The sequence below is a fragment of the Eretmochelys imbricata genome, chromosome 5 (genome assembly GCF_965152235.1).
Source record: "Eretmochelys imbricata isolate rEreImb1 chromosome 5, rEreImb1.hap1, whole genome shotgun sequence".
In the NCBI taxonomy this organism is placed as follows: Eukaryota; Metazoa; Chordata; order Testudines; family Cheloniidae; genus Eretmochelys; species Eretmochelys imbricata.
In genome coordinates, this window is record NC_135576.1 from 130,544,184 (window position 1) to 130,562,526 (window position 18,343).

Here is an 18,343-nt window from a genome sequence, read left to right on the forward strand (position 1 = left end):
CTTGTAAGTCGACTGGGGCAAGAGCTGTCTTTATGTTCTGTCTGTACAATGCTTAGCGCTATACCAGCAAGACTCAGACTGAGGCTTGCGAGCCGCAAGTGGCTCTTTGCACCACATGATGTTAAAACACCATGTGGTTTAATTATTAACCAATCTAAGCTATTAACCAATCAGGAGGCTGTTACTATGTTATTAACCAATTGCAGTTAATAAAATAAAAATACTTGGTCAGTCATTTTTCTGGGAGAATTATATATATATAAATGAAATATATATATATATATAAATGAAACAATGAATTTACACTCCTGTGGCTCCTTTGGGGAATGTGGATCGTTAATTTGGCTCCTGACCCACTAAGGTCTGAGTATCACTGCTCTCTAGAGTCCTGATCCGTGCTGGGGCTCTTAGGTGCTACAACAATACGTAAAACAACAAACAAAAATCAGGTCCTTAGAAAATCCAGCCCCGACTGTGAGCACTTTTAAACCTTGTCTTGAATGCTCCAGCTGACAGCAACACAGCCACGAAGAAACAAAGTAGAGAAGGAACCCAACACAAAAATTGGGACACTTTCCTTGGAAGAAAGATTGACAAAACTGGACCAGGAATTGCTATTAAACGAGCAACGTATTGATGCGGGAGTGTCTTAAATTTCATATCCAAAAATCTTTCCATCTATATTATTTTGCTGCTCCACTCCAAGGCACCTGTTCGTCTTTCAGTTGAGCCATTAAGGACACACGAGACATGACACTGGAGAATTTCTTTCTTCCTTTTTTACTTTCTTTGAAAATCATTATTGAACCCTGGTCTACGCCAAACTGCTCAGCAGCAATTAGACCCGCAATCTCTAGGAACAAAGGAGTCAGAGGACGGGATGGCAAACTCGACTCCAGAAATTAGGACACGAGAGAAAAATCAGGCCCAAATGACCACGTAACTCACCGAAACAAATGTTGGCGCTAGACAAGGTTGTCGCTGGAGAGTCGTATCTGGGCCAGGGAGCCCGACAGGACTGACGGAGTCTGCTGAGCCACTGTGCCAGCCCCACACAGCAGCAGTTTATTCCAGCACCTCTTTTACTGCAACGGAACCCTTAAATAAATCAACACTTGCTCCTTGCTTCCAAATGGGGATAATAAATTCTTTAGTTTATCAGTACCTTACGGCCTTCCAGGGTGCATTCTTTGAACAGTTTCATTACAGATACAATCCTCTCTTCTCAACAATAAATTATTTTTTTTAAAGGAAAAGAGAAACAAGAGGATACATGACAATTTTAAAGCAAAAGGAAAACAAAACCTATTTTTGACATATATCTTCAAATAATATGAAGCCAACTCTCTCTGTGTTAAATGCCTAAGTATAAATAATAAAGGACATTATGGTATTTACAGTGTTACACAAGGAATTGAGAGAGCATCATTGACACGTAACTCAGAAAGACAATAAATGATGGAGGAAAACATTCAAGTATGTACAAGATGTATTTACAACAGAATATATCATTAAAATAATGATATGTGGCCATTTTCTTTGTCTGCATTTCTCTGCAGCATTTCATAGGTGCTCTTCTCACTGGAAGTCAGTGTGGCTGATGGAATCTAGCCAGTATCCAAGACAGAGAACAGGCTTTGCTTATGTTTGCCAGTGGGCGACATGCCCTTTTAGCAGGTACAAGTTTGCTATTCTGAATGCACGAGTAATGGTTTGTAATCTGTACAAAGATATAGTCGCTGGATGAAAACAGGAGACGATGCTTCATTGTCATGAAACAAGAGCAAGGAAAGAAAGTTTTATTGTTTCCATGGCAAAGCAAAGCGAAATGATGGTCCTTTCACACCCAGGGAGAAATTTTGCCGGATGAGGTGGGAGATGGGGGAAAACACAAATGTGAGGATACAGGGCCAGATTCTCAGCAAGTGTAAATCAGCAGCTATGGTACTGCACTGATTTATACCAGCTGAGGATCAGGCCCCCACGTTTTACACACCACTTTCCATTGTTCACCCCGACGGGATCCTCTAATCATGCAGAATTTCCCAAAATGCAAAACTGCTTAGTATAAATACGTCCTGCTGGGGTAAATGTCATGGTCATGGAACTCAGGGTCATTTTACAGCCACCGAGTCTTCGTTCCCCCTTGGACTGCTGTTGCACTTACTGTGAGTTTTAGCAGAGGGACAGTGAGGCTGCCAGGGGGTTGCACATTGTTAAAGGGACCCCAATAGTACAAAGAGTGCAGCAAATGGCCCCAAGAGATGACTTGGCCTGCCACCGGAAAACATGTTTGCTCTAATGCTGAGAGTTGAGTTTCCTCCCCCTCAGTCCTGCGAGGTGAGCAGCAGGTCCAGGGATTGCTCAGCACCTCTTGCAGGCTGAAGCCCATCTCCAGGAGGCAACAGGCTGCAACAGTGTCAGGGCTAGCCAGGTTACTGGTTCGTTAACCTCATCTCAGACTGTGCAGAGCTAGGTCCTACCATTCTCAGTGCATATTTCTAATATGGCTCATGCAAGGGGCCAAATTCTGCTATGTTACACTGGTGCAAAACCAGGGTAACTCTACTGACTTAACACACGTTTGGTTTTTGCTGGGATTTCCAAAGGCGTCTAAGGGAGTTAGGCAGCCAGCTCCCATTGACACTCATTGAGCACACGCATCTCTGAAAACCCCAGCTTAAAGCTCTCAGGGCTCATGCTCTGTTGTGCCTTACTCCACCTGTACACTGGGGCAGCTCCTTTGGCTTGAGAACTTGACAATGCAATCAGAAGAATATAACAGATTTCCCCAGGTGTCCCACATGCACAAGGCACGGACTTCCATTTTGTAGTGCTCTTCTGTAATCTTTGATAATACTTTCAGTGTTATAAGTAATTTACTCTACTTTCATGTGATCAGCCCCACTCCCCCCCTGATTAATCTGTGAAAAGCCACAGAGGTCACCAAGACATGGCGTGCTTCAGTGGATGGGGCACTGAATGTGGACCCAGGAGATTGGGGCTCTATTCCCAGTGGTGCAGCCTTGGGCAGGTCACTTTCCCTCTCTTTCCCCTCCCACCCTTTGGCCATCTAGTCTATTTAGTAAGCTCATTGGGGCAGGACTGGGTTGGATTTTCAAAAGCACCTAAGTGACTTGGGAGCACAAGTCCCATTGACAGTCAATAAGACTTTTGTTCCTAAACCACTTAGGCCTCTTTGAAAACCCCAGCCACTTCGTCTTACTATGTGTTTGTATAGTTCCTAGCAAAATGGGGCCCTGGTCTCTGCTGAGACCACTAGCTCTCCCACACTGCCAACAGCAATAATGACTAACATATGAAATGAGCGCACGGCATCCAGAATTTACACAGGGCCCTGGTTGTGTGTAGATGCAATACAAAGACAGTGGTTAAGCACAGTGAAAATACAGCAATGCATACAAAAGAAGAGGGAAAACTGGGAAGGAATATGAGTCTTGGTAACACATTAATTAAAAACTCTGCAGTCTCCTGTAATCTTTGATAATACTTTCAGTGTTATAAGTAATTTACTCTACTTTCATGTGATCAGCCCCACTCCCCCCCCGATTAATCTGTGAAAAGCCACAGAGGTCACCAAGACATGGCGTGCTTCAGTGGATGGGGCACTGAATGTGGACCCAGGAGATTGGGGCTCTATTCCCAGTGGTGCAGCCTTGGGCAGGTCACTTTCCCTCTCTTTCCCCTCCCACCCTTTGGCCATCTAGTCTATTTAGTAAGCTCATTGGGGCAGGACTGGGTTGGATTTTCAAAAGCACCTAAGTGACTTGGGAGCACAAGTCCCATTGACAGTCAATAAGACTTTTGTTCCTAAACCACTTAGGCCTCTTTGAAAACCCCAGCCACTTTGTCTTACTATGTGTTTGTATAGTTCCTAGCAAAATGGGGCCCTGGTCTCTGCTGAGACCACTAGCTCTCCCACACTGCCAACAGCAATAATGACTAACATATGAAATGAGCGCACGGCATCCAGAATTTACACAGGGCCCTGGTTGTGTGTAGATGCAATACAAAGACAGTGGTTAAGCACAGTGAAAATACAGCAATGCATACAAAAGAAGAGGGAAAACTGGGAAGGAATATGAGTCTTGGTAACACATTAATTAAAAACTCTGCAGTCTCCCATATGCTTTTTAAATGCGCAGCGATATGCAAGTACGACTGAGCCCACTGCCTGAGCTCTTTCACTGAAAATCACCTGCCCTTGCTTTCCCTTCCATCAGAAAGATTCTCCCTTTAATCTTGTCACCATTTCCCTGCTGTCCTAAGATCTCAGGCTGCTTGATCAGACGGCTAAGTACTCTCATCTCAAAGCAAAAGTGAAGCTGACGTTGTCTGCTTTGATAACACAGTACTGTAGCTCCCTTCCTTCATCCAGAGTACTGAGCAGTTTCATTTACCACAATAGGCCAGATGCTGCTTTTAGACCCTGAATGAGCTGTCCAACCTGTTCAGCAAAGCACTTCAGCGTCTGCTTAACTTTACTCATGTCTTACTGATGTCAATGGGACTTGAGCAAATGCTAAAGATAAGCATGTGCTTAGAGGTTTGCTGAATTGCGACCTTAGTTCCACTGGTGTATATCTGGCATAATCGCCTTGATATATTCTGATTTACACCCGTGTAAGTGGGATCGGGATGTGGCCCCAAGAGTAAATCACGGCTGAAATTTTTGTTGTCCTGAAATGGCTCCTATTTAGGATCAGCAATGCTCACAGCACTGATGTTCTCCTATTCGTACTCCCAGGGGTCCATGCAGAATGCTTGCTATTTACATCAGTCCTGAGTCTGCATTGTGCCAGCTGAATGTAAAATCAAAATCAAATGAGGGGGTCACCCCACTAAACTGATCAGAATTTGGTGCAAAAGAGGCAATTTGCTTCTGTCTGAAAGGGTGCAATAACTCCAGTATCGATCCCACACTTGCCTATGACCAGTCAAAGATTCTAATGCACAAACACCCGTGCACATTGTGGGGCTAAACGGCGCAGCGTGTTTGTCTACAGAAATGGGCTTTTTCATAGAACTATTAAAAAAATCAGGTCACCAGATATGAACTCAGTGATTCTTCCGCTGTGCCTTTCCCACCAGGGCTCTGTTTAGCTATTCAGCAAATTGATTTGGCTGCACGTCCTTTCTATGTGCAAGGATGACTCTCACTCTAATCGCAGCTCCAACGATTCACAGAGTAGACATTGTTACAGGTTTCCTGTTGTTTTTTTCTCACCGTGTCCCCTTGGAAACAAAGACTCACTTGTCTATTAAAAATCAACATTAAAAATACGGGTAAAAATGGCTGCACTTTTATTAGTGGCTTTTTTCCCCAGCTAGTTCTTTTCCTTGTCTGGTTACAGACACTGGGTGTATTTTTCCCAGTAACTTAAGCGAATAGAAATCTTGTTCTTTTGTCAAGTCCTGGGTTCACAGCCTTTGCTACTCTGAGCCCATTTTCTAAGGGATAACTAGGACAATTAATATCTGGAAAAAAATGTAATGACAGTTCCTAGTGAGTACAAGCTGATTTCTGATTAATAATATACTCAGTTTAAAATCACAGCATTACTCTCTTTCCAATATGTAACATTATTTAATGCAATTTTTGTTATCCTGCTGTCATTAACAGTAGCACGCTGTTTGATGTACTATTATTTCAGTGCCCAATGAAGCAAACCTGTTGGCTGGAAGAGAGCAGACACAACTCCTTTCAGATACGGAAAGCAAATAAAACCTCTTATAGAAGAAAACAGTATTGTTTTGTTGGTGGGTATGCCATTATAGGGTATTGTGATTGGGGGCGGGGATCTACTACAAGCAAACATAGGGACTTTTGCAATTCTTGCCAGTCATACATCCAGTTACCATAATGCAATGCACAAAAAAGCCAGGAGAATTGAAGGTCGGAAGGTTCTGCAAAATACCGTGGAACAGCAATTACTGTAACAGTACAAAACTTGCTCTCAACATAACATAACATAAAGGCACCATTGATATCTTTCTCATTTTTGAAATACTGTAAAAAATTGCTACATATGGCACATAACACCTTTGTACATACATATATTTAATTTATAAAAGTTTTTTTCCCCCTCCTGTTTTCTATTAGTGGAATTTGCTAAAATAAAATAAATTGTTTAATTTAAAGGTGGAATACTTCATTATATAAAATAAAGTTTTACATGTGAATCTATGCGTTTTGTTTATGTTTTATACAGCAATAGGGTCTTGATTAGCTATTACACTGGACAACCTTGCTTGTAATTCTTCCTGTGTGGAGAACCGGCTAGTTGGGTTAGTCCTGCTGTCAGCCAGTCGGTATGCAGTGGCTGGCTCTAGGCTGGTTGCCATGGGGTTCTGTATGCTCAGGAAAGGTGTATCCTCACCTATTCTTTCATCTTCTGTTTCACTCTCAGAGCTACTGCTCTCAGAGCTTGTGTCGGTGTCCACTTCTAATCTGTTGGAAATGTGGCCGTTGGGCTTTGTTCTTTTTGCCCTCCGGCTGTTGACTAGTTTCTTTGGGGGCTCTTGTGCTGGCTCATACTCCTGTGTGGTTTCATATTCCTCGTCCTCTACTATCCTCAGAGGACTAGGTGGCGGACTGTTGCTCTCATGGGCGGGATTGTGGTGGAAGGAGTTGAACTGCTGAATGTGATGGTCATACTTCTCCCGTAACCGAGGTGGCGTCACCAGGAGCAGAGGCCTCTCCTCTTCCATAAAGGGACTGACCGCCACAGAAGGGACAGATACAGTTAAGCTGGATACCGGTGGAGACATTTCTGAAAGGGGGGACTTTGGAGAACTTGGAGTGTGGAAATCAACAGGTGACATGCGAGCCGGTGTGGTCATAGCTGATACATACCTGAATAAGAACACATACAAAAAGGCCCCATAAAGGTGGAGAAGGAATAAACATAAGAGAAAACATAAGAAAGGCCATCTTTGAGGAACAAATCATTGCCATATTATCCGTGTCCCACGTTTGTGATGTCATGTGAGATACCCTTGGGAATAAAGGAATTCATTTTCTAATGCATGCAATTGTCAAGATGTATTTTTGCATGCGCTTGTCTTGCACCTGCCCACTGGATGTTGCATGCATGCATGCGAGCGGTGGATCTGACATGTGCACATAGCTGCGTGCAGGGATAATCCTGGCAGTAGGGCATGCATACTGCTTTTCATTTAGGCCATCACTGAAAAACGCAGCAGCCTTTGTCAGTGCTCCCATAATCAATGCACCTGACAGACAGACATTCCCAATGTTATTAGCCACATGGTGTGTTAGCTTAGAATGCTTTTGTGCTTATGGGGAAAAGTGAGAGAGGAGATGAATTTGATGAAACCAGAGGTGCAAGGTTATTGGAAGAGCAGGGGAAGTATTTTCAGTTCTTTGGCGAGTCCAGCGACAGGAGTGAGGGAGCAGGAGATGAAAGAAACACAATGCAGTTGCAAGTAGTTTATAAAAACTGTAGTGTTTGTTGTTCCAGAAAACATTTGCCCCATGTCTGGGACTTGAGGGAATGAGCAGGGAAAAAGAACTAAAATGAGCAGAGCTGAGGCTATCTGAAGCTTGAGCCTGCATATCTCTGGTAAAAACAGAGGGGCAGATTTTGCCACCTTTACTCATGTTGATTAAGTAATTGTTTACAGTGACAGTAGTTCCATCAGAATTGGAACCAGAGTACTTAGGTGGACCCCTAATGTTAGAACATATCGGGCCTGAGTTTCCAGAATGAACTGGAATCTCCACCTTGTTCAGTGGAAGCATCTGGGTGCTGACCCCTGGAGGAACCATCCTGTCTTAGAGCATTGAGCTGGCTTTTAAATGCGTAAAATAGCATTTTAAAATGGCAGCTGTTCCTTACGTGGAATATGATCCATGTAAGGTCTTTTTTCAGGACACACCTTCCCCCCGCTGCATACAATCTCCTTGCCAGTTCTGTGGGGGCATGAGGAGCCAGCCCCTTGACAGAATGACCCGGCAACAGCTTCAGAAATCAAAACACATAGCATTTCCTGTCCCCTGTGTGGAAACAAGAGCCGACACAAAGGACGGTTTGGCTCAGTATTAATGGTCCCTCTAGAGAATGTACTCAGTGTCCCTTGGTATCCTTCTGGGGAAGGTTAGCAGTTGAAGGTGATTTTTATAAATGGAGCTAAGCTGCCAGGTAGGCAGCCGTCCCTTAAAACAAAAGTCCTACTGACGTTCAAACAAGAAAGACAAAGGGCCAGATCCTCTGTTGGTGTAAATCAGTGTAGTTCCCCTGCACTCAGGGAAGCCAGGCTAATTCACCCCAGCTGAGGATCTGGCTCAAAATGTCTGATCAAAGGCACAGTGCCCAGCATGACATTTAACATTGTTTGGTTTTGCCTGTTTTTCCTTTCCCTGCACTTCACCAGCTTGAATTTCAGTTGTATCCAAATTTAAGACATACCCTCGTCTTTAAAAGTTACAGACCTACTGCTGATAAGTGCATTTTATTTTTAATTGGTGAATAGTTATCTGAGTCTGAAATTGTCAAAATCAGTCTAAATCCAAAATTGTCATCCAAAGCATGACTCAGTTCCGCATATTCCCCTTGATTAAACACAGCAGGTTAATTGGAAGGAGGGGAAATTGGGTTAGACTCTCAGCTGTAGTAAACGGGTATAGTTCCATGGATTTCAGTGGTGCTCTGCTGATTTACATCTGCCCTTTGTCTCTAGGGAAAAAACGACAGCTGTAACCGTTTGTGGCAATGAATCAAGTTGGCCACCGTGAGACCAGAGAGGAACGAATAGGTGTGTGTGTCGAATAACAGAATTAAATCATTCCCTCTTTTTCCTTATATTCAGGAGCTCTCTGTTCTATTCAAATCTTTCTATAAGTGGTGCTGAAGGGATAGAACCTTCCACCCAACAAGTGCTGCTGACAGGAAGTTTCACTTCATTTGGTTTAGCTAAACCAGTCCAACGTTGTGTATTGACGCACGGATAGAGATACACCTGGATGGCATGTGATGTTTGTGAATGGGATTATATGATGGAGTTTCCTGTCACAGGAGGGGACTGGTCTAGATGATCCAGGAGGTCCTTTCCAGCCCTATGTCATATGTTCCCATGACAATTATACGGGTTTAAAACTGGGTGTATCAGTTTAGCGTGTGCCTGTAAATTTACCGACATAAACTAAATGGATAGAATCCAGGTTTAAACTTATATAAGAGGATCCACACACAGAGATGCAGTGGTTTAATGAAATCAACACAAATCACTTTGAGTTGTGGAAAATGGCCAGTGCTACTGTGATGGGTCCTGCACTTTTTCTTGGTGTGGTGGGCCAGGGCACCGCCCCTTGCCCCTATTCTTGGGCGTTGTGGGCTCTGCTAGTGCCTCGGTGGGAGAGAGAGGGGAGCGGGGAAGGGACCCACATCCGCTCTCCTATCCTGGGTCCCAGCCCTTTCAGCTTTGCGGGCTGCTTTCCCTCTCTCCCCTTGGGTAGGGTTTCCCTCAGTCCTCTGTGCCAGGGGAGTCCCTCTGCTCTGCTTGGGCAGGGTTTCCCTTCCCCTGGTCCTCTGGCTAACAGCAATACTCCTCCATACTCTAGTCAGCTCTTCTTCCTTCTCTCTGTCTGACTGAAGCAGGGTTTTTTTATTAGGTCTTGGGTGGGGCCTTAATTGGCTCCAGGTGCTCCAATTACCCTGTAGTAACCTTTCCGTAGTCCACAGGGAATAAGGCCTTGATCAGCCTAGGGTTTATATACCTCCCATCGACCACTCCTGCTGCTCTCTGGCCCTGCTGTATCACAGTGTGTAGACCAGGTCTTAGGTCAGCCACTGAGATGGTTTCTACAAGCTTCTCTGGTGTGAGATGCAGCAAATATGTTCCACTGAATACTAGGTGGGTGCCCAGCAGGTGTAAACTGGTGTCGCTCCATGGACTTCAATGGAGCCAGGCCAACATGCATTAGCTGAGGAGCTGGTCTTCAACCTTCATTTAGCTTTTAAAGTAAAATTAAGATGTGACTCAGGTTTACCTTAGAGATCAGAGCGTGGAAGGAATATATTCTTGTCTCATTAACTCCCTGTGCAGCAAAGTCTTAGAGGAGAAGGGAATCTTCATTTTTATTTTAACCGGTTCTTTTATGGTTCCAATTCAGCTTTAATTTAGAGTCTCTCTCTCTCTCCCCCACCCATCTCCCAGAAATAATTTGCCATTTATTTCCTGCAGGCTGAAGATAGATGAGGCCTAGTTTAACATCCAGGGTTCATGGTCACATCAGGCGCAGGTTTGGGCCACTGCTGACTGGTGATTTATTGTAAAAATGCACCCTGTATTTCCCCCTGGAATGTTATTTGCAGGAAATGCAATGTTTGGAGATGTGGTGCCCTCTTTCTCCTCGTTAGAATGAAGCGATATATACCCAAAAAGCTTGCTAATGTGTCAAAATGCTGCCCAGGGTAACCTAGACACTCCAGAAGGGCAGAGCAAACAACATCCTCTCTTCTCACCCAGAAGATCAAATATGCTATACTAATGATTATTTTATCTGCACGAACTTGGGAGTACAATCCATATAGCCCGTAGATGGTACAGAATACAATATTTGCTGCTATAGGCCCTAATCCAGTAAAGCACTTAAGCACATGTTTGATGGGGTGGCTGCCCCTCACTGGTATGTAAGGGGTTAAAGCCAACCTGGGGAGGCTGCACAGGAGGCAGCCAATAAGGAAAAGGCTTGTAGAGACAGCCAATCAGGAGAAGCTTTATTGGAACAGCCAATGAGGGCCGGACTGGCGCATATAAGAAGGGGCTGCTGAGCAGAGCAGAGGCAGTCACTCCCTGGAGTTTGAGGGAGGAGGACTGGCTGCTTAGAAGGCTGGAGTACCATGGACAGAGCAGTGCTGGGCAGGGTCAGCGGAGTAGGAGGAAGCTCCAGGCTGACGGCTGCCAAACTGGGGCCCTGGTACAAGCGCAGAGGAGGTGCTAGGGCTGTAGGGAAGTAGCCCAGGGAAGGAGATGGCAGAGCTGGAGGAGGGGCAGTACGTGGCTGCTGGCTATAGGGTCCCTGGGTCAGTGGGCAGGGCCAGGCTTCCCCCTATTTCCCACACTGGCCCATGAGCAAAGTGGTCAGTGCGTGGACTGCAATCTGCCTCTGAGATGAGTGTCTAGAACCTGGACTGCAGACTGCCACTGAGGCAAGTGGTTGGTCGAAGAACTGTTGATCCCCTGGAAGGGAGAAAAGAACTGAGTGGGGCACAGCCGGAGGGCTGTGTCCAGAAGAGGATGACGTGATCTGGGGAGTGATGTGGGTCCTGGATGCAGAGACAGGAGTGATGATGGGCGAGACACCACCTGAGAATGGCGCACTGGCAACCCTGAGCTAATTCCCAGGATGGCCAGCAGGCGGCGCCACAGTGGTGAGTTGAACCCATCACAACATGCTTAATTTTACACTCGAGTGAGCCCATCAATATTAACAGGACTACTCACACGATTAAAGTTAAGCATGCGCTTAAGTGCTCTGCTGGATCAGGGCCATAGCTGGTTCCCTGATTTTGGGGTTGCTAGACGCTGCATTTATTGAAAGCTAAATTCCAGAGTAAAATTACAGGCAGTTTTTTCACAATAATGCGACAGCTAGTAATGACCCAGCATTAGCTATGTTTTGCCTTCCTACATGCTACATTCATAGAGCTCATGTCCATTATTCACGCTTCCCTACCTTAGCCAGCTCCTCTCTCTGTAAGAACCAGTGCAGGATGTAGGCTTCTGCTGTCATTTGCACACGCTACTTTTTGACTCATGAAAGTGTCTCCTGCACAACTCAAGAACTTCTTTGATTATGCTTATTTGGCATATTAATGCTACCACAGACAGGCAGTTAAACCGCCCCTGTGAATTCACAACACTCAGAGCTGGTCTAACAACGGTTTGTTCTAATTTTTCTCATATCCTAACCCATAGAACTGTATGACCACACTCAGTGTTAAGTTAGGGCTGCCTATGAGGGCTTAAAGGGCCGACGGGGCTAGCTGGTGCTAACTTAATGTCTTTATAATTATTTTTAGAAGTTGCAAACACAACAGTGTATAAAGAAATGGTTTGTACTTGACAGTATGCCCCTCCCCCACTCTTTCATATGCCACTCGTCCTTTCCAATTGTAAGCTCCTGGAGGCAGGGACTCTGTCTCTGTACATGTCTGTACAGTGCAATGCCTCACACAAAAGATCCTGAGTGGGGCTCTCCTGTGCTCCTATAATGAGGAGAACGACAGCGCTTCACAGGCATTGTAACTATTCATTCAGTTTCCCCTTTTGCCTCTCTCTCTCCTGTGCACGTAGGCTGCCGACGCTCCAGTAGTGTCAGTCACCCTACCCGGTTTCAGTTCTAGCCCTGCTTTCACTTACAAACACACCGGGGGGGGGGGGGTGTTCAAAAGCACCTAAGGGGTTTAGGAGCAGAAATCTCACTGAAAGACAAAGGGGCTTGTGCTCCTAAGGTACATAGGTGCTTTTGAAAAATCTCTCCCCCAGTGGATCGATCAATCAATCCTCTTTATCTTCCTCTTTTGTCTCTCATAAACTCCATAGGCTGCCTTACTTGAGTGCAGGAAGTAACCGAGAAACAGAACTACGTAAAAGTCTCCCCTTTGATCTCTTTTTCTAGCTTCATATGCGAGAAAACCTCTGGCCAATTAGGTCTTGTATGTATGTGAACTAATGCCCAGTAGCCATGAGCCAGGACCAGAAGAGGAAGGAAGGGAAGAAGGAAGATTAATGGGGCACTGCTCGGCACATTTATGAATAAGGAGGAACATTTTCTAAAGAAACGGAATTTTCTTTGTGGTCCTCAGGCACGAGGATTCACTCTGAATCTCTTCAAGCCCATCTTGCCCTGGCAGCTAGAGGAAGCAAAATTAATTTCCCGTAGTACCTTTCGCTGTGAGGTGAATCTCGGTAGGAGTCAGGAGTCTCTCTTGCATGCCTCAGGAAGCTGTTGCAATCTCGTGGACCTCCTATGCCGCTGAGGCGTCCTCTGGGTCCTGCTGGGCTCGTATGCCTGCTGTTCTCTACGGAAGAACTCACAAGCACCGAGTGGCTTTCCGAGATAATGCTTTCAGTCTGACCGTTACTCCAACTGATGGAGGACAGGGGGAAAGAGGAGAGAAAGAGCTTTTACTTTAAATTCAGAACAGGAGAAAGCAAGCTAATGGAAGTTTAACAATGGGAAAGCAAGGGCTACATGCAGCTTGGGATATGCCTGTTAAACTCCATACCAGTTTATGGCAATCGAAGACCCTAGTTGGTGTGAATTCTGCCATCCTACAAATGACAAGATGGTTTTATTTCTGTGAATACCAATGGGTGGTTAAGTTAGGGGGGGGAAAAGACTTTTCCAGTCATTAGCTTCTCAAACTGTGGATTGGGACCCCAGCGGGACCCGTTTTAATGGGGTCGCCAGGGCTGGTGTTAGACTTGCTGGGGACTGTGAGTTGTGGGGCTCAGGCTTTGGCTTCAGCCCTGAGTGGTGGGGCTCAGGATACAGGTCCCCTTGGGCTGGGGCAGAGGGGCTCGGTTAGGCTCAGGCTTTGGTCCTCCCTTCTGGGGTCATGTAGTAATGAAGTTTGAGAACCCCTGAGCTAGAGCCATACTAAGTGATCTCACAGTATCTCCAAGAATACACAGTATCGCCCCGATTCAGCAATTTGTGTGTATTAAAATTCACAGTACCAGTAATGGAACTCCACACAATCATTAGTCTTAGTAAACTCCGAGGAAGATCATTAGTTTCGGTGGCAGGATGTTAAGTCTCATACATCTTTAGATTAAAACCCCGTGACCAGTGCATTTTTATGCATCTGCTTTATGCCATGGTGGCAGAACTGACATCCAACACCAGTTTCTCCTTAGGCAGGGAGGTTTGTTTTCTCATTCTGGTACCTATGGCTGGGCGTCTGGGTGACAGTGGTGGAGTGATGCGTTGTCGAGGTGTAGTGACTTGTGGAAAATGACGTCTCTGTCTCTCTCTCAATGACGTGTTCGCTGGATATTACATGTTTAGATACATACTGCTGAAGAAACAGACGTATCTCAGGTTTACACGGGGAACGTACAGCACATCTGCACACATACACACACACACATTTTTTCAGATATTTATTTTGGGCCCCGGGTGAGCAACATTCACCAGCCTTTGCTGGCTTGAGGAACAAGAAAATGGGTTTGACCGTAACCTGGTGACTACAAAACAAAAAGCATCACAATCTACCAACTGGCAGTTAGGCTAGTCCACACCAGGAAAATTAAATATCCACTTGGTACATTATTTGTAGAGAAACCTCTCCAAAGACATGCTTCCTTACAGTACCGTTGCTATGAGCTCTGAGTTTCTTCTGCTAAGGCTGGTATTCTAACATCTCAGCCTCCGACACAGAGCGATCTAGTGACTGACATCCAATGTTCTTCTGAAATGGTTGTCCATGAAAATGCTCTGAATTTACTGTACATTAGAATCATTTCTTAAAAAGTGTCTAATCATTTCTTGGAGGAGAAATCCCACATTCCTGGAAACCCTGATCATTCATTTTTAGCAGCCAGCAGTTGAAAGGCCCTCAGATAAATGCAACAGCTACCTACATTGACCAGCTGGACGTTTTCGGGCGGTGGATTGGGACGGTGGGGCCCATTGGCCATGTTCACCATGTTGTTCTGCTCAGAGCGAAGGCTCTGCCTAAGACGCTCATGCAACTTTTTCCGTTGCTTCCTGTGTGGGAAAGAGGGAAATGGTTTTAATAGATGAAAGAGAGGCAGCTGCGCCACCCAGCATGATGGAAGCACTTTATTGTCAGCCCATGCCCATTGTTGAGGGTCTCCGAGCAATTCCTAACAGCAGGGTGAAAAGCGCTGGCAGAGCTGGGGAAGGTGTGTGTGGGAGTGAAGGAAGTAGCAGAAGGACAGGGAAAGGTGGGAGAGGAGGAGATCCACTTCCAAAACTTACTCCATTTCAGAAGCAGATCTCTTCTGAAGATCAGATTGATTAGGTGACATTCTGGATTTTACAATCCACTGACTTATATATAGCTTGGTTCCCCTCTACTGTACTGAGCTGCCACTCCTCATAACTATGCATCAAACCACAAAACACAGTGGATGTACTTCTGCCTTTGCTTGACATGTAAATGCAATATGGTACCATGCAGGCTGCTTACGGGTTTGATAGCATGGGCTGGATGGACATGCTGGAAACAATTCATCTATAACACATCTTATGGATCTAGGAGCCGAGCCAGGGAACACCCATGTTACAAACAACAGCTAAATGCTTTGCACTGGCAGCAGCAGATCCTGTTCAGAAGAGCAGCAACATGCATCCTGCAGTGGCTGTTCACCGTGAGCCCTCCAGTCCTGTACCTGTTCCGCAAGCCTTGCAGCTAGCAATGTGTTACTGTGATGACTTTTCTCAGTCAAGACAGGAGGTAGCCCAGTGTTTCATACTGTGTGTTCTAGGACAGTGCAGCTACAGAAGTTGCCATGGAATTCTCCCCCCACCACAGAACTGTGTTCTACAATTCAAGCTTTCACGTAAAAATATATTTAGAGTCTTTATGGTTGCAGAGGAAATCTTGAAAATATTAATGAAGTGCTAACTGATGAAGTAAGGTTGGCCTAAGTATGTGGACACCCTGACAGCTCTGAGAGGTGTGAACTGCCTCATTTATGTAAATGGAACGTTAACTCTGAAACCTAGTGATTGTCACATTGATGTCAACACTGTTAATAGGTTCACTGCTGTTTTGACAAAAACATCCAACTTTTGTGTTTCTGCCACTATCTCAAAATGCCTCGGACTCCTCTACTTAGACCACAACCTTGATGTCCCCTGCTCAGCTGCTAAACCATCTATGAACACTTCTATGGGCTAATAACAAGCTGCCAGTACAAAATCTATAGCACACCAAAAACTGAAACTGCAGTATAAAATATATCAGGACTACAGTATTACAACTGTTATTCAATTTCATACTTAATTTATAAATATCCTCCAAATTTGTTTGAAGGTACTGCAGAATTTCCGTGATAGTGCTGCAGAACCCAGGGAATTGAGTGTAAAATTTAGGTCCAGTTTACTGCAGAGTATATAGGGTTTTGCCTATAGTACCTACAGTTCCCAAAGCTGTCTACAGAAGTGTAGATATTTTAGCAGGATAAGATACTGCAGGATATAACCATGTTATTTTCAACCCTTTTCAGAAATCAAGGGAGGATATTCCAGGCTTGGCAAAAAAGGAAAATAAGAAGCTGAAGCTTCTTAAAAGATACTGTGATCAAGGAAGCTTGAATGCAAAGAATGAGTTACTGTACACTGTGCATTTTAATATTTTTGCATGAATTACTGGAGGCACATTTTGGTTTTTGTTATAATTTAGTGCAGTGGTTTTCAACCTTTTTGTCATTTGCGGACCCCTAAAAAAATTTCCAATGGACGTGCAGACCCCTTTGGAAATCTTAAACATAGGGGTCCGCGGACCACAGGTTGAAAACCACTGATTTCCACTCCTCCTGCACTGGTGAGGGCAAGATGTAGCATAGGTTTCCTGGATGCACTACAAATACAGCAGAGTCAGGAGATATGATTACTACACAATTCCAATACACACGACTTTAGGCAAGTTAGGGAACATGATTCAGGTAGCATCTACGCTAGAACCTGGAACCGTGTTAGTGGATAGCTGTATGGTAACTAGGACACCTGACTCAGCTGTATTTGTAGTGTAGGCAGGTCCTAAACAGGCTTAGATTCATAATTTAGGGGTCAGATTCTTAGCTGGTATAAATGGCATAGCTCCACTAAAGTCAACGGAATTCTGCCAATTTGCACCATGTGAGAATATGGCCCTATGAGTCTGTGCTACTTTTCACCTTCAGAAATATAGCTGGGCGCATTTTGCAAATGTGTCATTCTTCTTGCATTTAAAGGACATTAAGTAAAAAGAAATTGCAAAAGGAAGCTGAGAGGAAAGAGTAATGGGAAACCTAATGTGGTTTTGCGACGTCTCTTCATTAATTTAATTGCTGTGCAGATAGAACACTTCGGAATTAAAGATTCGCTGTTAGATGTCGTCTTCACACTCCATCAGCAGTGTCATTTGCAAAGATGCCCAGGCATTTCTAGATCTTTCTTATGTATTCTTTTCAAACCCATGTGGGGTTTTGCTAAAGACAGGATGTGGGAGGAGGGAACACACTGAGCATATCCAAATGCTAGCATGACTCCACTGCTACATTTGGAGGGCTTAACCTATCAGTCCCCTTTTCACACTCATCAAGTGCTTTAAAAATATTTCGCAGGCCGCTGACAGCAATTCCCAATATCTCCTGCCCCTCCTGATTGTCAAGGGCTGATTTGGATTCCAGGCTGCTCTAGAGAGGTATTTTAGGATGTGTATATTTAAAAAGCTGTAGGTTAGAAGCCTGATCCAAACCCCACTGTCCATTGGTTTCAGTGAGTTTTGGATCAAGTCCTAGAAGAGCAAATCTAATGGAACATCTGCTTTGTGCAAATGTGGTAGATGTACAATACTTTATTTTAGTGTTTGGTAGGTACAATTAGAAGAGTTTTATAAAAGCAGCAAAATAATTTGACAGCACAAGTCCTATTGACTTTCACTGGGACTTGCTCCTAAATTTTTTACATTAGCCCCATAATTTACAGAGACATTACAGAATTTAACAGCACATGTCTATACATCAAATTCATTCCTTTAGTCTTTTGGATTTCCAAGTTCCTACAGCCGCTGATCTTATTCTCAGATACTTACAAACTAGTCTGATCTTTTTACTTCTAGTCCCTAAAACCCACATTACAGTGTTAAAAAGCTGGGCTCTGTTGTCCCATCATGATTCCCATGGGAATTATGAACATGTGACAAAAAAGGAATGAACAGATCAGTAAAGTTAGTTTGAATCACGTTCTAATTGGGAGGATTAGTTAATAAATTAATGTTTGCAAAGCCCTTTGATATCATCCCAGGTGTGATATTAGAAATACAATTATATATAATTGTACTTCTAATATCACAATAAAATTAGTATACTTTCACCCACTATTGAGTGAGATTTGTATCTGCCAGTATTTAATCTGAGTGTACCGATTCCAATTTTGTCACTTACATTTGAATTTAGATAAACACACATTGACTTTGCATGATGAAATCATCATGCTTACATACATTGCCATCACATAGCAATAGTGTGAATCAACAATGCAAGCCTATGGCAGGTTTCAATCAGGCACTGACTATCACCCCACAACTGTTCAATGGGACTACTCCTGGGCAGTTAG

At 44.3% G+C, this 18,343-nt stretch overlaps 1 protein-coding gene across 2 annotated transcripts in view; it reads right to left on the minus strand.

Moving 5' to 3' along the window:
• Positions 1-6,225: 6,225 nt before the first annotated feature.
• The window catches only part of NRG1 (neuregulin 1), a 128,494-nt gene continuing 116,376 nt past the window's right edge, over positions 6,226-18,343 (minus strand). For both annotated transcript variants that reach the window (XM_077816528.1, XM_077816527.1), the window contains 4 exons: positions 14,638-14,764; positions 13,942-14,072; positions 12,935-13,138; positions 6,226-6,877 (listed from right to left, as the gene is read on the minus strand). In XM_077816528.1, the coding sequence (XP_077672654.1) occupies positions 6,226-6,877; positions 12,935-13,138; positions 13,942-14,072; positions 14,638-14,764 (1,114 nt within the window). The remainder of the gene's footprint in view (positions 6,878-12,934; positions 13,139-13,941; positions 14,073-14,637; positions 14,765-18,343) is intronic.